This window comes from Festucalex cinctus, chromosome 9 (assembly GCF_051991245.1).
Source record: "Festucalex cinctus isolate MCC-2025b chromosome 9, RoL_Fcin_1.0, whole genome shotgun sequence".
NCBI classification, from domain to species: domain Eukaryota; kingdom Metazoa; phylum Chordata; class Actinopteri; order Syngnathiformes; family Syngnathidae; genus Festucalex; species Festucalex cinctus.
This window is the reverse complement of record NC_135419.1, coordinates 23,341,538-23,367,692: the sequence shown is the minus strand read 5'-3', so window position 1 is coordinate 23,367,692 and position 26,155 is coordinate 23,341,538. Positions and strand designations below refer to the sequence as shown.

The following is a 26,155-nucleotide window of genomic DNA, read 5'->3' as shown; positions in this document are numbered from 1 at the left end:
ACAAAGTGCTGTACATAAACTAAAGCAATATGATCTGCACGTCCCGTGGACGTGAATTGTTTAGTGGGGATCGAGAGTCTCATTCCGTGAAGTGGCCAGCTTTGTATAACATTATAAAACTTACCTATCATTCCTGTGATTACAAGAAATAGAAAGTTGGCAAAAGAAATGAGAAGAAATAAGTCAGAAGCTACAAACCTAGTCAGTATAGCTTGTGAACCTCTGACTAAACCAGCGTCTCCGATTGCCACTGTGAGACTAGCGCTACTAAATACAAGATCACTAGTTAACAAATCATTGTTGATTCATGACATTATTATGACATATGATCTTGACTTATTTCTCCTCAGTGAAACATGGCTAACAGAAGGTTCCTGCAACACGGTTCTCAATGAAGCAACACCAACAAATTTTAGTTTCTTGAACAAATGTCGTAATGGCAAAAAAGGTGGTGGACTTGCTGCCATTTTTAAATCTCTATTTCAGTGTAAAGAAATTTCATTGGGAAGCTTTAATTCATTTGAATATCTTAGTCTTTTGGTAAAAGGTGAACCAAACATCGTCATTGTCATAATTTATAGACCTCCAAAACAAAAAGGCAGATTCATGGAGGAATTTGAAGAAATGCTGTCAGTAATTTGTATCGACTATGATTATCTGGTCTTAACTGGAGACTTTAACATTCATGTTGACAACAACTTGGATAAAAATACCAAAGAATTTTGTAATATACTTGATACTTTTGGTCTCTCACAACATGTAAAAGGTCCAACACACAATCAAGGTCACATTCTTGATCTCGTCATCTCTAAAGGTGTTGACATTTTATCTGTTGAGGTGAAAGATCTGGCTATTTCAGATCATTCCTGTGTGTTTTTTGAATTACAAACAATCGCAGAAGTTCAAACAACTACTGTCTCGATTAAAAAAAGGTACATAAATTAGAATACAAGCAACATGTTTATGGAATTAATGGCTGCATCACCAACTGTAAATGCAGAGACCGTTGATGAACTTCTGGATGAATTCACCTAAAAAATCTCAAATGTTTTGGATGCTGTTGCTCCTATTAAAACTAAGACCATTTCATCCCGAACTAAAACACCTTGGAGGTGTACTACCAACATAATGACTTTGAAATCTAAATGCAGAAAAGCAGAGCGAAAGTGGAGAAAAACTCAACTCCAAGTTCATTTTGACCTGTACAGACAATGTCTTTGTCATTTTAACCAAGAGTTAGTAATAGCTAGACAACAACACTTTTCTGAAATTATTAGTAGGAACCTCAACAATACACGCACTCTATTTGCCGTGGTTGACAAACTTACAAATCTCCCAAATCAAACAGCGCCAGAACTCCACTCAACAGATAAATGCAATGAATTTGCCTGCTACTTTAGTGAAAAAGTACAAGCCATCAGGTCAAACATTGTTACAAACCAGCAAAATAACAAAACGATGCTGCACTTAAAATCACCTAGGAATAATTTAATTACCATGACAGACTTTGACTCAGTGGATCAAAATACTGTAGTAGACTTGGTTCAGCAATTAAAACCTTCCACGAGCTGTCTTGACACAATACTATCTGGCTTTTTCAAAACCATTGTGAAATCTGTTCAGATCGATTTACAACAAATAATTAATTGCTCACTTCAATCAGGTGAACTTCCTAAATGTCTGAAAGTAGCCGCCGTCAAGCCCATTCTAAAAAAGAGAACACTGGATGTCTCCCTGCTAGCAAATTATAGACCAATCGCAAACCTTCCCTTCGTAACTAAAATAGTTGAAAAAGTGGTTTTTAATCAACTCAGCAATTTTTTTAGCTTAAACGGACTTTTGGATAAATTCCAGTCAGGTTTCCGACCTCATCACAGTACAGAAACAGCTCTGATTAAAGTACTGAATGATATAAGATTGAGCACTGATGCAGGGAAGGTATCAGTGCTTGTCTTGTTGGACCTCAGTGCAGCATTTGACACGATTGATCATAATATACTGTTAGACAGGCTGGAAACTTGGGTGGGATTAAATGGAACAGTCCTTAAATGGTTCAGGTCCTATTTGGAGGAAAGGAGTTACTTTGTGACCATTGGAAATTTTGAATCTGATCGAAAGGCCATGACATGTGGGGTCCCTCAAGGGTCAGTCCTTGGACCCTTGTTGTTCAGTCTGTATATGTTACCTTTGGGTCAAATGCTTCAGAACGCCGATGTTGACTGTCATAGTTATGCAGATGACACACAACTGTATTTATCTATGTCCCCAAATGACAGCAGTTCTATTAACGCATTGTGTCATTCTCTAGAGCAAGTTAACAACTGGATGAACCAAAATTTCCTTCAGCTGAACGAAAACAAAACGGAGCTCATTGTTTTCGGCAATAAAGAAAAGAGGATTGCTGTTAAAAAACAGCTTGAGTCACTGTCTTTAGAAACTAAAGACCAAGTTCGAAATCTTGGGGTACTAATAGACTCAGATCTGACCTTCAGCAATCATATTAAATTCATCACTAAAACAGCCTTTTACCAGCTGAAAAACATATCCAGACTGAAGGACTGCATGCTTCAAGCAGACCAAGAGAAGCTTATCCATGCTTTTATCTCCAGCAGACTAGATTACTGTAACGGTCTTCTGACTGGACTCTCTCAAAAGAACATGAGACAATTGCAGCTCATTCAGAACGATGCAGCTCGAGTTCTGACCAAAACAAAAAGATCAGAACATATTACTCCAGTACTTAAGGATTTACACTGGCTCCCTGTCAGCTGTAGAATCGATTTTAAAGTTCTGCTACTCGTCTATAAATCACTAAATGGTTTGGGTCCTGAATATATCCAAGAAATGCTGATTGAGTACAAACCCAGCAGGGCTCTGAGATCCACAGACTTGGGCCAACTAGTGGAACCCAGAGTTCGAAGCAAACATGGTGAAGCTGCATTTAGCTATTATGCTGCACACAGATGGAATAGGCTACCAACAGAAGTGAAGTCAGCCCCGAGTGTAAATGCTTTCAAATCCAGGTTAAAAACTTTCCTTTTTTCTAATACCTTTGATTAGGGACTTTTAAACAGCTTTAATTGTTGTTTTTTTAATGTTTTTTTTATTATTATTTTTTATTATTTTTTTGTTTGTTTTTTTAAATAATATTAATTATATCTATTAATATATTAATATTATTTTAAACTTCCTTATGTAAAATGTTTTAAAGTTTGTTGAATAATGTTTTAAGATTGTTATTGTATGTTTTTTTTTTTTTTTTTTTTAGTAAATTTTGTAACCTATTTTTATTTTTTATTTTTTATTTTATTTATTTTTTTCCTCTGAATGTTAACTACTGTTTTTTGATGCTTATGTGTTGTCTTTCCTTGTGTAAAGCACATTGAGTTGCCTTGTGTATGAAATGTGCTATACAAATAAACTTGCCTTGCCTTGCCTTGCCTTGCCTTGCCTTACCTCTGAAAACATAGTTTAATTGGATATGAAGTAATGAGGTCGTGCACGTAGGAGTGCGCGCAGCGTGTACGAACGTGCAGTTTGTTTTCGGCCACAGGTGGCAGTAGCGATTTGAAATTTTAAATCTTCCATATAGCTGCTTTAAAGTCAATTAAGACTCTTCAGTTGACTTAACATTAATATTCATGTTTGGACTGTGGGAAGAAGCCAAAGAAAGGTGTTTCTCTCATATACCTGTAACTGCAGTTGCCTTGTCAAATTCCCATTTTGAATATAAAAATATGAACCGTAATCTAATAACCTATCTCAGTTTGATGGATGACTTGGTGGTTTGTTTGTTTGTTTGTTTGTTTGTTTGTTTGTTATTTTGTGAACTGAATAAAATAAGGGTTGAAGTTGCCAATTAAACTAAAAGTTGAGGGAATCCCAATATTTGTTGTCTAGTTTGTCCCTGTACTGTATCACCCTGCCAGTCTCACAGGTCATTTCACTCTAGTGTTAGTGCCAACAGCTGACAAAACTACTTGTTTTGTATAGGTGCAATCTGCAGAGTCCGAAGCTAAGATCGTCTCTCAATACAGTGAACTGGTTAATGAAGCCAAAAGACAATTCCAAAGGGAAGTGAGCAGCCTTACTCCAGAGATTCAGGCCAACTGGAAAGGACTCAGTAAGACCACCCAACTAGATTATTATTATTATTATTATTATTATTATTATTATGGCCAAAATGATCATGTTTCTGTATGATTGCAATATTGCTAAAGGAATGCATACAAACTATATCACAGATAAAACAGGCTTTATACTGTAAATAAATGAAAAAAAATAAACATGTCATGCATGCATTTGTGTGTGTGCGTGCCCGTTAGCCGGCAAGCTGTCAACAGATGACCTGAATGCTCTAATCGCCCACGCCCACCGTCGCATTGACCAGCTGAACCGAGAGCTGGCTGAGCAGAGAGTCAGGGAGCAGATCCATATCGATGCTGCCCTGGAGCAGCAGAAGATGGAGCACCTGAAAGTCCAGGAGGCGGCCGTGAACACGTCCCTGCAGCACATCAAGGAGGATGCGCGACTTGAGCAGGAGAGGAAGGTACCAAAAGGCCGCTTCTCAATTCTTCGACCACCAGTACAAATGAATGGATTGCAGTCAATAATTGTACGTTTGTTTAGCTGTCTGAATTGAGGGAAGTGATGGAGGCAGAGATGAGGACTCAACTGCGGCGGCAGGCAGCTGCTCACACGGACCACGTCCAGGATGTCCTCAAAGTGCAGGAGCAGGAACTGAAAGCAGAAGCTGAGCAGGTCATTTAGCCCAACACATTATCTGCATTGACACTTAGAAGCAGTTTTTGCACAAAATAGTAGCAAATTAATAAGCGTCTGGAGAGAAAATAAGTTAGGGCTGGGCCATTTTGCCTAAAAATAAAATCTCAGATTTTTTTCACAAAAAAATTTAGACTTAGACGTGACTTTATTGATCCCTTTGGGATGGCTCCCTCTGGGAAATTTACATGTCCAGTAGCAATGAGAACAGATAATAAAATAGAAAATAATTCAATCAATCAATAAATAAGGTTATTACACCAGAGATTGAATTAATAATAAAATAAAAAATAATAATTCAATCAATCAATCAATAAATAAGGTTATTACACAGGAGATTGAATTAAATAAATTAAAGTACAGTAAAGTGTCATATTTGTGAAGTCAAGTGCACATTACACCCTCCTCCCCCCCAGTGAGGAGTTGTAGAGTACAATGGCACGGTGGACAAAGGAGTTCTTTAGCCTGTTGGTCCGGCACTTGGGGAGCGTCAGCCTTCCACTGAACAGGCTCCTCTGACTGCTGATGACAGTGTGCAGAGGGTGGCTGGTATTGTCCATAATATCCAGCAGTTTGTCCAGCGTGCTCTTCTCTGCCACTGTCACCAGAGTCGATTTCCCAATTTTTTTTTTCTTGATTTATTTTATTTATTTATTTATTTATTTCAAGAAAACAAATAAAAATAACATAACTCAAAGTAATATTTGCTTTTATTTTATCAAACAACAAATAAAAACTTCTCTTTCAAAATAAAAGTGCAAAATGTCTGCCTTAAATAAAATACAACAAACACATTGAATTACATTTATAAAGTGCAAACTTAAACTTTTACTAAATACTTATATGTATGAGTAATTTCATTTCAAGGGTAGACTTTAATGATCTGTTTAACTAATGTAGCCAATTGCATTTGTCTGCATCCTGAATTGTTGTTTAATAGAAAAAAATATACATTTATTTAGTTTTGTCAAACTCTGACTCAGGCCATTATTTCAAGAAGGTGGTGATATGCCATTTTTTTTATTATGTGACTGCTGCAGAGCAAAGCAGTAGCGAAGCTACTGCTTGTGAAGCAAAGCAGGCACATGTTACTATCCTAGAAAACGGCCCCGGCGTTTATTCTAGCGGAATTTTTCAGAAAAAATGCAGCCAGAACTGTTGAACGTACCGGCACAAATGAGGTATCAAAAGATGCGGCTCGATCTGACTCGGCGGGGAACCGTTTTTTTTTTTTTTTTTTTTTTTTTGCGGAATTCCGAGTTACCATGGTGACGCAATTCCCAAAACCCCCCGCCAAAAAGTCCCATAGGAATGAATGGAGAAGGGGGGAAAAGAGCCACAAATTAAGCACCTTTTTCCAAGCCACGCTGTGTGCACATACATTAACCAACGATATGATTTTTAGCTCATTTTGTTGCAATTTTCCCATTTAGCATGCTAATGCTAGGCTAGCATGCTAATGCTAGCTTAGCAAGCCAATGCCAATGCTAGCTTAGCAAGCCAATGCTAAATTAGCACGCTAACATTAAGTTAGCATATTAATGCTAAGCTAACTTGGCATGCTAATGCTAAATTATCATGTTAATGCTAATGTTACTTTAGCTTAGCATGCTAATGCTAGCTTGCTGACTGATTGAGAGGTAAAGTACACCAACATTTGGCAAACTGTTGAGTGCAAGAGTCAGCAGTCGCATCCAAAATTTCTGGGGAAAATTTTCCAGTTATTATTCTTATCACCGTAATTTCCAGACTATCAGGCGCACCTGACTGTCACGCAAGCTAAATTTGGGGAATACTCGAGATTGTTACATGTATAAGCCGCACCCGACAGTAAGCCGCAGGTGTTTTCATGTTACCCCACCGGTATGTAAGGTCTCCCGCTACCACAAGAGGGGATTGTCGGGACAGAGATGATGTTTGGGAACGCAAACATCTGAACAGCATTTGTGAGGTGCACAAATAATACAGCGCACGTCCTGCAGTCACAGTACTAGTACAGCATAACAACAGAACAAAACTTCCAGCACTTGACGAGGCAAAAACGTCAAATGGCTAAATGAAATTCGTTTTAAAAAGTGCTTGCCTGTAACACGGCAGTAAAGGTGCATTAGCATGGCAGACATGTTTTGTTTTTTCTTCTTTCATCATGACTACAATTGTCTATTTTTGTTAAAGCACATTTGTTTGCATCAACCTAAAAATAATATACTGTTGCCTTATTCTTGAGTTTGAGGTAATTTCTTCAGCAATTTAGGTTCTTTAATTCTCTAATCCTGCATCCTCCACTACTCTAACCTGTTAGGGTTGTATAATTGGCATTATGAGTTGTTTTACCTATTCAACATCCCTTTTTTTCTCAAGCTAATGTGCTTTCTCGTTAGGTCCTAAGCAGTAAGCTCTTAGAACAAGAGACCCGATACCGTCAACTGAGCCAGGAGCAGCTGGATAACTTAACTCTGGATATGAACACTGCCTATGCAAGACTGAAGGGAGTGGAGGAGGCCATAGACAGTAAGATTCTCTCAATTCACTTTCATGGATGGGATTCATGAAGTACAATAAAACCTCGATTTAATGGGCTATTTGGGGGAATATGACCTAAAAACACCAAATACAGTTCAAAATCATTGATTTGTACTATTTTCATAGCCTAAAAATGCCAAGTAAAGAACAAAAATATTGGAAATAAATATTTTAGGGGGAAAAAAAGCTTAAAACTGTAAAAGTTTTAGTTCATCCAAACTTGAGTTGTTGGTGTTTAGGACGGAGGATGATGGGCATGCATCCGATCACGTTCATGAGCCTCAAACTTACTGCTTCCTCTACCTCACATCCCTTACAATTAAATGTTATAGCTGTTAGCAATGCTAAAGGTGGCGGTAATGCACATGAACTATTTGCCATCTGTCAAAAGAAAGTAGAAGAAGAACGTAAGCATGCAGATTCCGTCATGACAAAAATGTAATATTTACAGCAGCAAAAGGCACAATAACTGACCTTTGTCCACAATGTGGCATGGGATTCTAGTTAAGGGAAGCCATTTTAAACTAAAAAGATAAACTTTTCCGTAGTTAGAAGCGGAAATTTTGAATCCAACCGTAACTCGTTCACTGCTGTCTACACAGAGTGTGTTTGGAAATTCACTCTGAAACCTAACATCATTCAGAGAGTGCACGTTCGGAGAGGCAGAGCGCGCTTCCCTCCCATTAATTTCTGAAAGTCGCCCATGTTATGAACCAATCAAGCAGCTCGTGCTTGGAACTGTTCCTATCTGAACGCACTGGGTTCCGGCATTCTGAATAACATAACAGCACATTTGAACAACACTTAAATTTCCGAACGGTCTGAGTGAAACAGTGTGTGCACGGAGCATATTTCCAAACACATTCACCATTAGGGACATTCAAGATGAACTGAGCAAGCAGTGTGTGGGATAGTATGGGATGGATAACGATAAAAATCAATGACTATTCTAAATAACGTATATGACTGATGCGTTATAGTAATGGGTCGATGGGGACGGTCTCAAATAGGCCTCGGGTTCTACCCGTCAGCCCTTCTTTCGGATGTCAATGTTGCAAATGATGCCATGTGATTGATGTAAGCTGTCTGAAAGGAAAAAATGAATAAACCAAACCAAACCAAAATTTGACTTGTACTCCAGAGCAATTTATGTAAGATTTTTTTTCTTCATGATGCATTTTTTGACTGGTGTGACTCATACTCCTGTGCGACTTGTATAAAAAAAAAAAAAAAAAAAGAAGAAAAAAAAACTATATATATTGTTAAATTCCGCTTACCTCCAGGACATAAATCGGGAAATTTGTCCTGACCGACTCTCCTTTAAAAGGCCAAAGCTCTCTGTTTTCTCTTGGTACAGCACTAACGCTTCCTTATAAGAGGACGAAAGCTTGTTCTAAGTCGGTGTTGGAACACACTCGTCTAGGTTACTAACGGCCTTTAATTCTAAGAAGTCAGTCAGACCTACACTCACTTATCAGTCCTTAAAGAGTAACCTTACGAAGCCAAAGACCAATAATGTGATTACTCCACAGCCGCTGTGTTCCAGGAAATATTGCAATTGTTCAGACGTAGTAATTTAACAGCCCTTGTGAGGACTGTACGGACTTGTTTTGTCTATTGCCGGAATAAACTGTATATTAAATACCATATATTTATCACGACTGGTTAACTACCCAGACGTTGTCGTACATTCAATATAGAGGGTAGGTGGGGTGCTCTTAAGAGATTCAATGTTTTACACCCCATTTAATGTTATTGTAATATCTTTTCTTAACTTCAAATAGCTTTATGAATTACTATAGTTACTGTATTAATGAGGGAAATGATACATTTGTATCAAGTGAACATTCAAACCTGATCAAAATCTTCAGACTGTTTCAAAAGTAGCTAGAATTGACCTTTTGCACATTTGGATTAGTACTGTCACTATCGAATATTTTTAGAATCGATTAATCTATTGATTATTCAACCAATTAATCAACTAATTGGATTCATTGTAATTCCACATTATAGTGTTTTACAAAAGCATTTTCCCCTTGATTACTGTTTATTAAATAGTGATTGCTATTTATTTTGTCCTTCGGATTTGTATACAGTAGTGATTTAAAAAAAAAAAAAAAAAAAAAAAAAAAAGTGGAATTGATGTACTATGTTACCGGTTTGGTCATTGTTTTCCAAAATTAAAAACGGATGTCTAATTTTGATTAAACACAAAATGTAATCAGTCTTCTTTCTCTATGAGGAACTACAGAAATTAGTGAACAATTGCTGTTGATGTGCTGAAATCTGAGGATTTGGACAAATTTAGATTTAAAAAAAAGAAAAAAAGAAAAGACTCCAAGCGATTACTCGATTATTAAAAAAGTTGTCGATTGGGTATGTAACGATACCGTTGATATTAAAACTGCCACAATATCGTTGTCGTCATGCTCACGATATTTAAAAGCTACATATTCTGTTAAAAAGTCAGGTTGATTTCCATTTGTGCAGTTCTAGCACCCTCTGGTGGCTAGTTTTTTTTTGTTTGTTTTTTTGTGCGGTTTAATTTTCATTAGGTATGTTTTGGCCCTTCTATGTTTAAAATACACTAATTGTCAGATGAAGGGGATTCTAAAATGCTTTGAAGCGAGTCAATATGTGGAGGAACTCAATGTGGGCTTGCATTAGCGATTAAGTGTTATTAGAGATTGAAGGTAGTTTATATGTATTGCTGTTATGTACAAAAGCACAATATTGTGCTTTTTTAATATGAGTTCTTTTTTTTTTTTTTTTTTAAACAATTATTTTGACCTTTTTTAAATATCGCCAACCTCCCCATAATATCGGTATAATTATCATATCGTGAGCTTCATATTGTGATATCGTATGGTGATATTTGGATATCGTTACATCCCTATTGTCGATTAATTAATCGATTACTTATCGCTTAATTTTGACAGCTCTAATTTGGATCTTAGGTTTTAAGTATAGCTACAACATGCAAAAATAAGAAGGGGGAGTGTGACAATAAGCACTTTGTAAAAGTAATATATTGAAAACAACAATTATACTGAAATGGGCTGTTTATCGGCTGATCAAAAGTTCAAGACCATGGACCAAAAAATAACAAAAAACTCTCTAAACCAGAAAAAAAACAAAAAAAAACTCTGTAATGAGTAACTCCACCGTTCTTGTGAATAACTTCAATATATTTGTTTGGTTATGCTTGATGCGAGTGTTTCCAGGTTTGTGGGATCATTGCTCCAAGTAGTGAAGATGGTTTCACGAAGGACATAAACTGTCTGAAACTGATGGCCATCCATCCCCAAATGTTCTCTATGGGATTTAAGTCAGGGGAACATGCAGGATGGTGCAAAGTAGTCATTTTATGCCTTTCATGTCTTCCCATTGCTTGTGTGCGCAGGCCACGTGGTAGCGGAGGAGGAGGCTCGAAAAGCTCACCAGCTGTGGCTCTCAGTGGAAGCGCTCAACTACACCTTGAAGAGCGCCGACGCCGGCTCACCCACCAAGCCGCTGGAAGACGCCGCTCAGGCCGTGCGACTCAGCTGCCACGACAACGAATTCGCCCTGGCGCTGGCTTCAGCCCTTCCGCAAGAATCGCTGCAGCGCGGCGTGTACAGCGAGGCCTCCCTCCGAGCTCGCTTCTACGGTCTGCGCTCGCTCGTCCGCAGGGTCGCGCTTATCAACGAGTCTCACAACTCCCTCTACCAGTATTTCCTCTCCTACCTGCAAGCGGCGCTGCTGTTTGAGGCCAAACAGGAAGCCCCGCCCTCCCAGCTGAGCGGCGAGGATTTGGACCCGTTCAAGCTCCTTTCGTATGCCACCTACTGCTTGGAGCACGGTGACCTGGAGTTGGCTGCTAAACTGGTGAACCAGCTGACAGGAGAGGCGCGGAGAGTGGCGGAGGATTGGCTGAACGAAGCCAGGCTTACTCTGGAAACCAGGCAGGTGGTCAGTTTGTTGTCTGCTTATGCAAATGCGGTGGGGCTTGGAACCACACAAGCGCCATAGGCTGAACAAAGGGACTCTAAAGTATCAAATAGGTTTGTTTTGAAAAGTAACCGATTAATAGCTTGCTTTTTGCTCAGGTGAGAGATTTCCAGTGGTGTTGGCAGATATGAACCTCGTGATGGATGTTCACTCGATTGTTGTTAAAAGCACTACATCACAATAAACGGTCATTTAAAAACTGCCGTAGTGTTATCTGTTTAGACCCACTTGAACCAGGTATTTATTTTCGGCGTTTTTTTTTTTTTTTTTTTTTTTTTGCCCAAGAAATTGTAATTAATGTTGTAAAAGGAATATGACTGCATTTTATTTTTTTTTGTCAGCAATGCACTTCACAATAAATATTGAATGAGAAGGTGGAATTTGTCGTTTTCCTCCTTACATGCAACCATTATGATGTTGATTAATCGAATAGGATATTTTTTCTTAACAGTATTGTACTGTACTGTACATTGTATTATTAACCATGTCATGTGCATCTTACAGAGAGCTTTGTCTAATTATGAGAAATCTTGGAACTAAAACAATTTTTAGTCCTGAAAGATTGCAAAAAACAAAAGCCTAATGTCAATTTGGTAAATTGAACGTTTTCCACCTGCAAATCTATTGGTCAGCCCACTTTTATGCTTTTTTTTTTTTTTTTTTTTAATAATACAAATTATTGACCAAGCTAAAGCGTTAAAGTAGTAGTAATATGCATGCTTTTGAATGGACCGTGTTTAACAGAAAAGTCATTTGAAAACAGACACCACAGTGAGCAAATGCAATTCACCCAATGATAATACATTTACAAACTAGTGCACTTGTCACTTGCAGCGCCCATGTTTGTGTATTCTGCCCTCTTGTGGGGTAAAGAAGCATAACAGCCTGCACCTTTCAAAACATTTTTTTGTAACAAATTACACATACAATGTTTAAATCAAATATAATAATACAATAACTCTGTGATTATGCAAATGCATCAATCAGTCAACTAACCAGTTCTGTATTGTATGATATTGTAACTCAAATCCTTGGAAGAAAGTGCGTCATGACCATGGTGGGTGAGATCCGGTTTCCTCTTTTGGGTTTGCCAGTCTTGCTGAGGCCGATGTACAAGCCAGGGTGGGCTGCTGATTCATATTCATTATAGTTGTTGTCCAGGAGGCTCTCCTTGAACTTGCATTCATCACTGTAGTGACCCTATATAGTAGGGATATAACGATAAGGGGCAATATCGTGATATTAAAACTGCAACAATATCGTCATGTTCACAAAACGTCTGTTAAAAAAAAAGTTTGATTTCCATTTGTGCAGTTGTAGCACCCTCTAGTGGCTATTTTATTAGTGCAATTTAATTTTCATTAGGGATGTTTTGGCCTTCTCTGTCTAAAATCTATGCTAATTGTCAGATGAATGGGAACCTAATATGCTTGTGAAGCGATCAATGTGTGCTTGCATAGCAAGTAAGCGCCTCAATATTAGAGATTGTTGGTGGTTTATATGCTTTGCTGTTATGTACAAAAGCACAATATTGTGCTTTTTATTTATTTTTATTTTTAGTATGAGCTTTTTTTTTGTATTTATTTTTTATTTTTTTTATTAGACAATATTGTGATTTTTTTTTTAAATATCGCCCCCCCCATATCGTGATAATTATCGTATCGTGACCATATCGTGATGTTTGGATATCGTTACATCCCTACTATATAGAATAAAAGACAACAAGAAAGTAATAAAATGCTCCAGTTCATTCAGCACAAATTGATTGTCCCTGCAATGATTTTATGATTCTTAATATAAAATCCCTCTCGTTCTTGGCCCCTGTAATTTAGCTGATCTTGTACCATATGAACCCATAGGTCCTCTGGTAGCACCCTTTTAAAAATGCCAGAACTCAAAACGCCATGGTGAAGCTGAGGGGCCGGCCCAATGTGGAAGAACCTACCGGAGAAACTGATTTTATTGTCTGTTATTACCTGTTCTTTAAAGTACATTGTATTGCTTTTTTTCAATGTTGAAATGTGCTAAATAATTCAAGTACTGTATTGACTGCTTTGTACAACCCAGTGCAGCGCGTTCACTTGTTTTGCTTAACAGCCAAGCCAACAGTTTTATGTCTTCCATTAAACACACACGATTTGGTCTTTTTCTGAGGCAGTTTTTAAGTTGTAAAACTAACACGAAAATAAAGTATACATAAATCAATACAGCTTACAAAAGGGGCAACCCAAACAGAATTAGCATGCTTAACACCACAAGTTCAAACATACATATACAAAAGCATGAGATAATTGTGGGAATGCTTCATGATTTTTATTCTCCACACTTTTTGTCGCCAAACAACTCCCACATAATACTTCAAATTTATACTGTTCAAATTGCAACTAGCTTCAAAAATTGACGCCTCCTGGGGTATATATCGTCTGTGACACGACGAGGTAAGGTAGGACTCAGACGCAGGCGTAAGGTAAGGTAAGCCACCAAGGCAGCAGGTTTATTTCCGGCCAACAAGCGTCTCCTCTCAAGCTGAGAGGAGAACAGGGAAGCAAAAAAGTGGAGAACAAAAAGCGCTCCACTAGGGAGGAAAAAACAGGCAAAAGGTACTGGGGACAACGAAAAGCGCTCCGCTAGGGAGGAAAAAGGGCACAAGGCAAAAGGGGTAACTAAAGGCGCTCCACTGGGGAGGAAAAGGCACAAAAACAAGGCAAAAACACTTGGCAACATGAACGAGGACATAAGGACTGTGGGACACTTCCATGCACTGACTGTGACACTTCGGTACTGAGGGGAGAATGCAGATGGCTTTTATTGTGAGTCTTGATTGGTGGCAGGTGTTGGTAATCATGGGCGGGGACCGGTAATTATGGAGCGGCAGGAAGAGCAAGTGACCTGGGGTGAGATGAGAGTTAGGACTTCAAGGTAAAACAGGAAACAGGGATACAACAATAAAAGCCTGAACCGCCACGCGGGTGGCGACGTGACAGTCTGATTCCACATTACTTACAATATTTGCACAATTTGCACTGCCAGTATGCGGCATTGGCTGTTTTAAAGTGCTTTAGAAATAAAATTGAGCTGAGTTGAGACTCAAAGAAAACACCCTCTCAAAATTCCCTCTCTGCACTTCATCTATCCTTCCCTCCTTCCTCTCTTTAGCTTTTCCTCTGGTCTCTTGAGATCTCCTTAATTTGTTGGAATTTAGAGGTTTCTGGGGTTGGCGTAAGATTCTGGTTTTGTAACCATGGCAGGTGGTGTTTAGTTGGTGCTGGATTTTACTTTGATTCATCTTTCTTTTCTTTGACCTTTCCTCTAGTCTCCTGACCTTCTGAACTTCACGACTCTGGCGAGACTCTGAAGTATCCGGTTAAGGTGAAGGGTAATGGGATTTTTATTAGGTTTTAGGTGAATTAATGAGTATAAATTTACACGTATTTACACGCACACATACACATACGCGCACACATACACATAATATATATATATATATATATATATATATATATATATATATATATATATATATATATATATATATATATATATATATATATATATAAAAGAGAGAGAGAGAGCAATGATGATAAGATGTTGAATCGGTAAGACTACCGAATGAACAATTCTGAGCTCTCTCTTAGGAAGAAAAAAAAAAAAGAAATAAAATTGAGCTGAGTTGAGACTCAAGGAAAACACCCTGTGTCATAAAGTACATGAAGTCAATGAGAATTATGTACAGTACTGTATATCTTACAGAGCCATATAGTTTCCCTTTGTCAGTCATGGCGATGAAGAGATGACTTGTAACTCCAAACAAAGTCACCACTCCTCTCTCCACAGGGGAAATTTCCAGCAGACCTGAATGAAAAATGAATAGCAACATTTCTCTTGATACACTCATGGCTCATTCCAGAATTGGAGGACATTTCACATCTCACCCAACAAATTGTAAATAATGCACATAAAAATACTAAAAACATGCAGTTTCTGGGAAAATGTACTTGTTCTGGAACCAGATGTAAAAACAAAACAAAAAAACAAAACAGATAAAACTGCTTGAAAATACTTTTAAATATATCAAATAAGTCTGAAGCACCCCATGAATTGCTATTCCCCCCCCCCTATTGACCCGACAACACTGACCAAAATGAATCTGAAATAAAACAGTGAAAATGAAAGTTATGTGTAAAAACAAAAACAAAAACAAAACAAAACAAACAAAACAGATAAAACAATGCTTGAAAATACTTTTAAATATATCAAATAAGTCTGAAGTACCCCCTGAATTGCTTTTTTTTTCTTCCTATTGACCCGACAACACTGACCAAAATGAATCTGAAATAAAACAGTGAAAATGAAAGTTATGTTTACCGTTTCAGTTTGTTAATTGTGTGAGCGCACCAACCAGTGGATAAGTTGTGTCGTTGCACCACCTAGTGGTTAATGTTATTTGCGTGTGTGGAAATAGAAGAAGCACTCCGAAAGCGGAAGTAATTGATCTCAATGAAACGAGCGGACAACTCCACTCTTCCCTTTTTACAGTTCTTTGTTCAAGCATCGTCTGTAAGTGATTTAAAAGAAACTTTGCGTACTAAGCATGCAACGCTTAGATGTGTGCCAAATTGTAGATGTTTGTCAATTTAAAAATGCTAATGTTAGCATATGCTAATTACGTTTGTTGTCCTATTATTATTTATGTGTATGGAGCGCAAATGTCAATTGTATGTTTCTTGTTACAGTTTCACAATATAAATAGACAACGTCACTGCGCATCTGGACTCCGTGGAATTTGTTTATGAATGTTTAGCTGCTTGGATAAGCTCGCCCTTCGATTGGCAAGGCCTTGACAAAAGTTCATTTTGTTGTTGTTATATTGTTTCAATGCTGTCTCTTGTAACTGTGGGAACATTTGTTTTAAGAAACACAATATTGCAAATCATAATAATTATTCATGGGACATGTGTCCCACCACGGCGGCACGGTAGTCGAGTGGTTAGCACGTCGGCTTCCCAGTTCTGAGGTCTCCGGTTCGAGTCCAGGCTCGGACCTTCCTGGGTGGAGTTTGCATGTTCTCCCCGTGCCCGCGTGGGTCTTCTCCGGGTACTCCGGTCTCCTCCCACATTCCAAAGACATGCATGGCAGGTTAATTGGGCGCTCCGAATTGTCCCTAGGTGTGCGTGTGAGTGTGGATGGTTGTTCGTCTCTGTGTGCCCTGCGATTGGTTGGCAACCAGTCCAGGGTGTCCCCTGCCTACTGCCCAGAGCCAGCTGAGATAGGCACCAGCAGCCCCCGTGACCCTTGTGAGGAATAAGCGGTCAAGACAATGGATGGATGGATGTGTCCCACCACATGCATGCAACACTTACCAGAAGAAAGCTGCCAATCAGAAGATACGCTGGACTTAACATCATCAAACAGTTTTCCCAAAGCATGGGAAGAGCAACAGTATGTCCTATCTTCTATTTTTCATATTCTTATAACATAGTTCCTGGATTGACTGGCAACCAGTTCAGGGTGTACTCTGCCTACTGCCCGAAGCCAGCTGGGATAGGCTTCAGCTTCCCCGTGACCCTTGTGAGGAAAAGCAGCGAGGAAAATGGATGGATGGATGGATATAACATAGTTAGCTTTGAATGTCTCACTCTATATCAATCTATGGATGCCCAAAAATGCCAAATATAAAAATAAAGAAATAAATATAAAAATATTAGGGGTGTTAAAAAAATTGATTCGGCAATATATCGCGATATTACAGTTCGCAATTCTCGAATCGATTCGATATGCTCCAAATCTATATTTAAACATCACTTTTTTTTCTGGAAATATTCAACAAAACGTCTTACTTAGGGTTAGGGTTCATACGGTAAGCATGGAAGATTGTTATATTAATGGAACATTAAGCCTTAACATTTTATTTCACTGCTGTTCAAACATGAAACGAAGTGCAACAGATTGTTAAATACTGTGGCTCACAGTTATAAGGCTGAAGTTTCAGATAAATAAATACATTTTCATACATCTTATGGTGTACATTTACAAGTTTATGATGAGTATTTTCTAAATTTGTGAAGAAAAAAAATCGCAATAATCAACTTATAGATTCATATTGGGATTAATTGGTATTGAATTAAATTGTGACCTATGAATCGTGATACGAATCGAATTGCCAGGGACTAGGCAGTTCACACCCTTAAAAAATATCATTCAAAAATTACATTAAAAACAATCATATAAATGGAAATAAAAACAAAATGTATATAAATACATAAGTAAATACAAAAATAAAGAATAGATGAAAAAATAAATGCGGAAATAAATACAAAATAAACAAATTGAATTAAATATCAATCGATAAATAAAAACACTGTGCTCTCATATTTATTTCATGCTGTGAGCATGAAATGCATCCCGAAATGTTATTCAAATGAGGGGGTGGGGTCCTAAGTGTGTCTTGGGTTGAACTATTCGCCTATTGGTTGATCGACATGTCAGTCTATATGTCAAACTACCCGTTCCACAGCAAGAGAGAATTCTCACACATGAAAACAATGGACCTTGTTGTTGAAAAGAACTTGTATGATTTTCTCCAGCAACCACCAGACATTCAAGTTGCAAGTTGTGGTGACATTGCCAGAACCCTCCATGCAAGCCATCAAGACTTCCTTTTTCACCGCACTGCTTGGTGTGCGTGAGGGAACACTCAACGTCGAAAGGCAGTTTGCAACTGTGAATAGTGGTAGATTTGAGAAGTGTGGTCTCTGATGCATTACTGTACAGTGCAATTTGATGAACTATAGAACTACTTCCAACTTTAGTCGATGCATTCTATTAGTTTACCACTAGATGGCAGTGGACACACACGACATTGTTTCTTTCAATGCTCGCTATCTTGAGACACAATTCAACTAAACCGCACTACTAGTGATGGGATTTTCGGCTCTTTACGGTCAGCCGGTTCATTTGGATCGGCTGTGAAAAGAGCTCAGTGAAAAGAGGCTCTTTTTGGCTCTCAAACGGTTCTTTTAACATTAGCATTTCTTTTAAATATTTACGACAAATTGACCATACATTTTGATAAATGACTTGGTGAACTAAATATTGCACTCTACTGACTGCAAATAGCAACAATTATCAAGCAAAGAAAATTATTTTTTCTCATTTTATTGAACAAATTAATAGGCTCCATACAATAACAAGAAACAAAATTAAAAATTCAACCAACAACAATCAAATAACAAAAATAGTGAGTAGTAATTTAACTGCAACAGCAGCAGCGAACAAAACAAACATTAGCTACTCAACCGGTCCAGGATAAAAGACCTTATTTTAAATTTGCATAAAAAAATAAATAAATAAAAATTTAAAAAAAAAATCATCAAATTGGACGGGCTGATCCGGCTCCTTCGCTCATCTGACTTTAAAATTGTATGGCACATCACCAAACGACTGTTGGCAACATCATCTTCCCAAACTAAGTGATCTTAGAGCCTTGAGTGCTACAATAAATTTGAAACCATGGATGAAACGGTATGCACATACCATCGCGTCTGACATGTCTAACCTGGCTTTTTCGTCTTAATTTTCTAAAAAAAATTAGAGTTTCAATTATGAGGCAGCAAAAGACTGATTTATAGGACTTGGTGATTAACAATAATAACTGAATAATCAATTAATTGTAAAGTATTAGGTCAAGTCAGTGGAAATCATTTTTATTGATTGAAGTAAAATGGAGTACACTACATGGCTGCAATCAGCACTGTCGATTCAGCTAGTTTACAGTCCACAGAAGTACAACATCATTGAGTTGGACATTATTCTTGAAATATTCATATTAACATGAAATACTTGAAGTTGTGCCTTCAACAAAATTTAAAAAAGAATTGCAGTACAAATAATATTTACATATAATATGTATAAGCATTTCTGAGTCTCAAGGTGACATGTTATGATCAAGTCCACATTTCACCATAATACTGACTGCTGTTGGGCAGCCAACACATTTTTGAGGCATTACAATCAACAATATGAATCATACATACGCGCACACAGCCAGACAAGGATTAATATCTTATGACATTTGGTGTGTCAGAACACTGCGTGTGTTAGGATTAAGGTAGGAAATAAGAGAGACAACTACAGATTTGTACACCTGTGAGAGACGAATCATCTTACTGGGGGGAAGAATTTATGTGTAGTTGTGACGTCGAAAATCTTTTCTCAGCATTTGCTTTTCGACATGGTGCGTTGACCACCAGATTCCCCTTGAACTAGGAAAAAAACACCACTCTAATGTTCCAATTCAACATTAGAATTGTTCTTTTATGGGCTGCAGGGAGCTGAATTCTAGACAAAAATTTGGTGGTATAATAGATACCGTAGTAGTCTGAACTAAGACATGACACTCAGAAAGTAGTCCTATCCTATTTTCAAGCTTTATGTTTAATAAATACTTTCCCAGCCTTCCTGGGTGGAGTTTGCATGTTCTCCCCATGCCCGCGTGGGTCTTCTCCGGGTACTCCGGTCTCCTCCCACATTCCAAAGACATGCATGGCAGGTTAATTGGGCGCTCCAAATTGTCCCTAGGTGTGCGTGTGAGTGTGGATGGTTGTTCGTCTCTGTGTGCCCTGCGATTGGCTGGCAACCGGTCCAGGGTGTCCCCCGCCTACTGCCCAGAGCCAGCTGAGATAGGCTCCAGCACCCCCCGCAACCCTTGTGAGGAATAAGCGGTCAAGGAAATGGATGGATGAATGGAAATACTTTCCCATCTTGCTTTTTTCCTTTTTGTATATATATATTTAAAAAAAAAATCTGTTTATATTGTTTATTTAAATCACAAATGTGGGCAAGGCTAAAAGAACAGAAATGATGCATATTATTTGGCAATGCTATAAAAATTCAGCTGGATTTAATGTTTCCATGACAATTGCCTCTGTGAGGATTAAGGACAACCGGGTCTGTTTCACCTTTTTGCCATTAACAATAGGCACTTTGTGTTTGTTACTTACATGAAAATGTCTTCTCTTGGCATGCATTGTACTTGCATAGAGATTTTTGTCATATCTTCCGAAAAAGAATGTGTGCGGTCCTTTTGTGGCCACCTCGTACTGATGAAAGAATGTTGCCGCTCCATTGTTTAAGTTGCCCATCCTTGCTGGAATTGATCATACTGTGTTTATATTTCAATGTTTTTTTTTTTTTTTTTTTTTTTTTTTAAATGCAGACAGGCGCATCCCTATTTTGTGTTTAGAATTGAATAATACACAATACCCAATTATGACAATAGGTGGTGCTGTCGTCCAACTGTGTACATGTAGCTCAGCCTCATGCACAGGCTGAGAATAAATGAGTGATTCCCAACATGCTTACTTACTTTGTGTGGTCTCTACTGATTCACAGGCAAGGAAAATGTTCTGCGTTGAGAACTGTGCAGTAGCAAAAGTGAATATTAAGGCTGATTATTAAGATTATGATTTGGAGCATGAATAATAGGTTCAGTTTGAAGTTTCATGGGTCAGTGAGCAAAGTAGTTCCCCCCCCCAACATTAACCCTTGGTAACAGGGCACAATGTGCTATTTTTAGAAGCAGTTTGCAGTGTGTGTGGTTTAAAGAGAAATGCTGCAAATTCAAGTGACATTCCTCCTCACGTAACAGCAGAGGTCGCAGCAACACTGACACTACTTAAGTAGGAGTCGAGATGCTTGTTCAGAAAAGAATACTGGTTCAACTCTTTTACAATATGTGATCACTTGGAACAGTGGTGCTTTCACATTTGAGTTGCATTCCATAACCTTGATCATAATTTAAAACACTCGTAGCTAGGGGTGGGCGATAATTCTTTAAAAATAAATTCACAAGCTCGATTTTATCACTATTCTTTTTTTTCTTGCTCTTTTTTTTAACACATATTTTTAGAGTAATCTTCACATTTCTGAACATTTTTTTGTAAATTTTAAAACATATACAATGTATATAAAACCCTAAAAAAAAAAAAAAAAAAAAGACATCTTAACCCAACTAAGTTTTCTGAACAGGTTTCATTTGAAATAGTGTAATTATAGTAGCTGTGGTCGATATTCTCCCAGACCACAGGAGGCAGTAAATGTATGAACAGCGCTAGTTAACACCACAATAGAAGTTGAACATGTTTCTTCTTCAATAAACTATCGACAAAAACAGTTTGGGATGAGTTAGCAAAGTAAATAAAACACAATTGGAAAGTAGAAAACACTGTTTACGACAGGGTTTGCTGGTCCGCAACTCCATGTAGTTTACAAATTCTCGTAGGTGCGCGTGTGGGCAATGTGGACGTCTCGCGGCGCGGGGAGAGTTGTGTACCCGTCGGCTGTCGAGTAAGGTTCCGAGGTGTGGCCGGGCCACACTGGCACCGGCAGGGGGGCGTCCCCGCGCCGGCCGCGGCCGCGGCCCCAGGCAGGGGGGGGGGGAGCGCAAACCGAGCCGGCCGACCCGGCCGCCTCCCCGCGGGTCCGGGCGGTCGGAGCTCCCGTGAGTGTCCGACTCATCCGCGGCCGCGCGCGCCCTCGGCCTCGTGTTTGTGTAAGTGAGTAAGTTTTTTTCATTATGTTGCCATTCTATAATATTTTACTATTAGTAGTTTTTAACAGAAGATAGGGAATATGTGAGTAATGTATATTGCATGTCTACATTCGATTTTGTCCAAATAGCTGTTGCTCAAAGTGCTAAAACATTGCCACATAGATAAGTCGATTGCTTGTCTATGGTGTTTCTCATTGTGTGTTAGCATTAAGATAGTAGACTATAATCCTGTTTGAAATACAGAATATGTAATTAATTCTCTTTGTTTTATGTTTAGTTTGGTAGGTAAGGGAGCAGCAATAAACAGCTTGCGGTCTCCTTTGGAATTGTTCGTTACGTGCCAAACTACTGCTTGTTGTGAAGTGACTTGAGTTGCATTCATTGCCACCAGAGAGTGCTCATGTATAAAATGTTTGCTTGCAAGTCAAAGCAAAAAAAAAAAAAAAAAAAACTAAAAAAGACCAAATGACGGCACTATCGTAAAACAAAAGAAAAAAAAATGCACAAAATAGTTAACCTGCAGAGTGTTTGTACTGAGAAGAAAAGATTTTTTTTTTTCCTGATGAGAGAGAGAATTTTTGAACGTCAGAAGCTGGTAGTTTTTAGGCTGGCACAAGACAAAGCATTAGCCAAGAATCATTTTTGTAGCCGCCAACATCAGTTATCATAAATATGGCCATAATTTTCATCATTCCTTTCCCTAATCTGTTGCCGTTATCGTTAACGCTCGCTGGTTCACATTCCTCCGTGTCACTGCTGTCCCAGTTTTTCCGCCTTCTAAGTAAGTGCAAGATCTCAAACAATCGAGATCTCAACTCAGGTTGACTTTGCCTCTTCCTATTTATGTCTTTTTGTTGTTGTTGTGTCGTCATCTGTGGGGGTTGAAAAAGGTAAATGGCCTATTTTAATAACGTGAAGGAGTAGAAAGTACACATGTCTGCGGAGAGTAGTTGTCAAATAAATATGCAAGTAAAGTTACCTGAAAAATCTGCACAAGTACAATAACAAAGTATTGGCACTTTTTATTACCAATCACTGCGGCACAGTATTACTATTTTGTGAACTCATGTTCTTAGAAAAGCATGTACAGTACATGCCCGGATCCACATGTCTGCATAAAAAATATGATATTGTTCTTATATTAATTAATTTGTAAATTTGAATGTGTGTTTTGGTGTTGTTGTGGGACATACAGTATTATATTTTGTAGGGATGGGCGAGTGCCGATTCCAGGTACTGTATCAATATGGGCCGATACCAGTCTTATTTCAAGGTAATGGATACTCATGAGGAACGCCAATATTAGCCACTACTTATAAATATATACATCTTCCTTACCAGTAGTTGGTGCTACATTGCAGCCATTTGACACACCTGTGAATCATGTGGGCCTCAGAAAGACTTAAAAGTCTATCTATGATCAAGATTATCTGTCATTGTGCTTGTCATGACTCAAGTCATGCAGGAGTAATGTTTGGGTCTTGTCTCATGTCTGGGGTCACGCCTGGGTTAAGTTTGAGTACAGTTCATGACCGTGCGCCAGAGTTCACAACCCGCTACGTGTCTGTTTTGGGTATTGATGTAACAGCATCCAGTTTCAACTAGTTTAGGCTATATGTTGTCTGGACTATGTGATGTCAGGAATCTTTTATGCTATATGATGTTTTTTGATGTCAGGAACTATCTGTAATTTCTGGGTTAACAGCCAATCAGAGAATTCCATGTCAGTACTGGTACTCACATGTGTAGCCACAACCAATGAGATTGATTGACTGTCTATATAAGAGTCTTAGAATTGTGTGTATTTTGCCGTATTATTGTCCACCTGTTCCTGTGTACAGCGTCTCTGAGTTTTGGTGCCTCTTGATGTGAATAAATAGATAAAATCTTATTTGTGTCTGCGCCTTTGGAATCCATACCTCTCAGCACACAACAGTGTTCGCTGAAATTTTGTGTATCATAAATAATACTGGTAGTGGTACTTTGTATTGGTGTGTACTCAATAGTGAGTACTCGTACTGGTATCAGTCTGGAAAAAAATGGTATTGAGCATTCCTAATGATTTGGGTGAAGCAAATTTCTGTTCAAATTACATAACTCCATATGACTAATGTGAAGTTATACGTCTTATTATTTTAATAACATATTTTTCATTTTACTGACTTGATTGGTTTGTGAACTGCATGTAATTTGCCTCAATAAAGTTCAAAGCATGACAAACGTCGATTTTGTGTCCTCTGTCAGAATTAGTGTACAGATTGTATACAGGAGTGCTGTTTAATCCTTGCTGCCAATCCCAAATTTCTCTGAGATCTGGTGTCGGTAACATTTCCTCAAATAATTCCTCCCTTTATCAGATAGTGTCTGACTAGCGTTCGAGTTCCCTTTTGTACCAATACACATTGCATCTTTTGTATTTGCACTTATAAATCTAAGCAAAGCCTTTGGCCCCAGCTCAAATGTCAGTTTGAAAGATCTCGGGATGTGACCCCGTCTTGTGTGATCTGGGGCCTGCGGTGCAAAGCTGAGTTCATCCGACACATTTGATGTGATTCGGGGTTGCAGTGCAGCACTGGCTTGATAAATAATCCATCAGGTGGCTCAGAGGCTCACCTGACACTGAATTAGAAGGCTTGGTGAAGGCAGATGGAAATTCTGGCTGGCCTCAAAAGGGCCTTGTTTGTTTTTGAAACACGGATTTCAAACTCAAGGCCTGGGGGCCACATCTGGCTCACCTCAATCTTTTAGTGGTCCTCTAAAGCAAATTATCTACGTCATGTTCAATGTTCCCTCTAAGCTGTGCACGTGCGCAATTGCGCAGTGCTCTCACCACCTCAGCGCACAGCAAATGTCTTGCAGCGCAGTAAAAAAACAAAAAACAAATCCTAACCTGTAGCAGTGCAACAGTCTTTAGGAACTCCGGGCGGATCTCATCCACCCCCGGGGCCCTGCCACCGAGGAGCTTAAAGCACAATATTGTGCTTTTTATTTATTTTTATTTTTAGTATGAGCTTTTTTTTTTTTTTTTTTTTTTTTTTTTAAACAATATTGTGATCTTTTTTTTTAAATATCGCCCCCCCCCCATATCGTGATAATTATCGTATCGTGACCATATCGTGATATCATATCGTGATGTTTGGATATCGTTACATCCCTACTATATAGAATAAAAGACAACAAGAAAGTAATAAAATGCTCCAGTTCATTCAGCACAAATTGATTGTCCCTGCAATGATTTTATGATTCTTAATATAAAATCCCTCTCGTTCTTGGCCCCTGTAATTTAGCTGATCTTGTACCATATGAACCCTTAGGTCCTCTGGTAGCACCCTTTTAAAAATGCCAGAACTCAAAACGCCATGGTGAAGCTGAGGGGCCGGCCCAATGTGGAAGAACCTACTGGAGAAACTGATTTTATTGTCTGTTATTACCTGTTCTTTAAAGTACATTGTATTGCTTTTTTTCAATATTGAAATGTGCTAAATAATTCAAGTACTGTATTGACTGCTTTGTACAACCCAGTGCAGCGCGTTCACTTGTTTTGCTTAACAGCCAAGCCAACAGTTTTATGTCTTCCATTAAACACACACGATTTGGTCTTTTTCTGAGGCAGTTTTTAAGTTGTAAAACTAACACGAAAATAAAGTATACATAAATCAATACAGCTTACAAAAGGGGCAACCCAAACAGAATTAGCATGCTTAACACCACAAGTTCAAACATACATATACAAAAGCATGGGATAATTGTGGGAATGCTTCATGATTTTTATTCTCCACACTTTTTGTCGCCTAACAACTCCCACATAATACTTCAAATTTATAATGTTCAAATTTCAACTAGCTTCAAAAATTGACGCCTCCTGGGGTATATATCGTCTGATTCCACATTACTTACAATATTTGCACAATTTGCACTGCCAGCATGCGGCATTGGCTGTTTTAAAGTGCTTTAGAAATAAAATTGAGCTGAGTTGAGACTCAAAGAAAACACCCTCTCAAAATTCCCTCTCTGCACTTCATCTATCCTTCCCTCCTTCCTCTCTTTAGTTTTTCCTCTGGTCTCTTGAGATCTCCTTAATTTGTTGGAATTTAGAGGTTTCTGGGGTTGGCGTAAGATTCTGGTTTTGTAACCATGTGGGTGGCAGGTGGTGTTTAGTTGGTACTGGATTTTACTTTGATTCATCTTTATTTTCTTTGACCTTTCCTCTAGTCTCCTGACCTTCTGAACTTCACGACTCTGGCGAGACTCTGAAGTATCCGGTTAAGGTGAAGGGTAATGGGATTTTTATTAGGTTTTAGGTGAATTAAT

The 26,155-nt window shown here is 38.4% G+C and overlaps 2 protein-coding genes across 4 annotated transcripts in view; one reads left to right on the top strand and one right to left on the bottom strand.

The window, feature by feature from the left end:
• immt (inner membrane protein, mitochondrial (mitofilin)) overlaps positions 1-11,668 on the top strand; it is a 34,560-nt gene extending 22,892 nt beyond the window's left edge. For all 3 annotated transcript variants that reach the window (XM_077531920.1, XM_077531919.1, XM_077531921.1), the window contains 5 exons: positions 3,994-4,123; positions 4,326-4,549; positions 4,630-4,761; positions 7,164-7,293; positions 10,709-11,668. In XM_077531920.1, the coding sequence (XP_077388046.1) occupies positions 3,994-4,123; positions 4,326-4,549; positions 4,630-4,761; positions 7,164-7,293; positions 10,709-11,316 (1,224 nt within the window). In that variant the 3' untranslated portion in view covers positions 11,317-11,668. The remainder of the gene's footprint in view (positions 1-3,993; positions 4,124-4,325; positions 4,550-4,629; positions 4,762-7,163; positions 7,294-10,708) is intronic.
• Positions 11,669-12,193: 525 nt separating this feature from the next.
• LOC144026291 (fibroblast growth factor 4-like) lies at positions 12,194-21,810 on the bottom strand. Its single transcript, XM_077532879.1, has 4 exons — positions 21,626-21,810; positions 15,291-15,295; positions 15,044-15,147; positions 12,194-12,495 (listed from the first exon to the last, which is right to left on the bottom strand). The coding sequence occupies exons 1-4, from the start codon at positions 21,808-21,810 to the stop codon at positions 12,319-12,321; spliced, it is 471 nt and encodes a 156-aa protein (XP_077389005.1). The 3' UTR covers positions 12,194-12,318.
• Between the last annotated feature and the right edge of the window lie 4,345 nt (positions 21,811-26,155).

Bases quoted from the DNA above. Each gene is read 5' to 3' on its own strand.
- LOC144026291 (XM_077532879.1), bottom strand. From the start codon at position 21,810: ATGAGTCGGACACTCACGGGAGCTCCGACCGCCCGGACCCGCGGGGAG. The intron at 12,496-15,043 runs GTAAGATATACA...CCTACTATATAG, and splicing joins AAGGGAAACTATATGGCTCT to GGTCACTACAGTGATGAATG.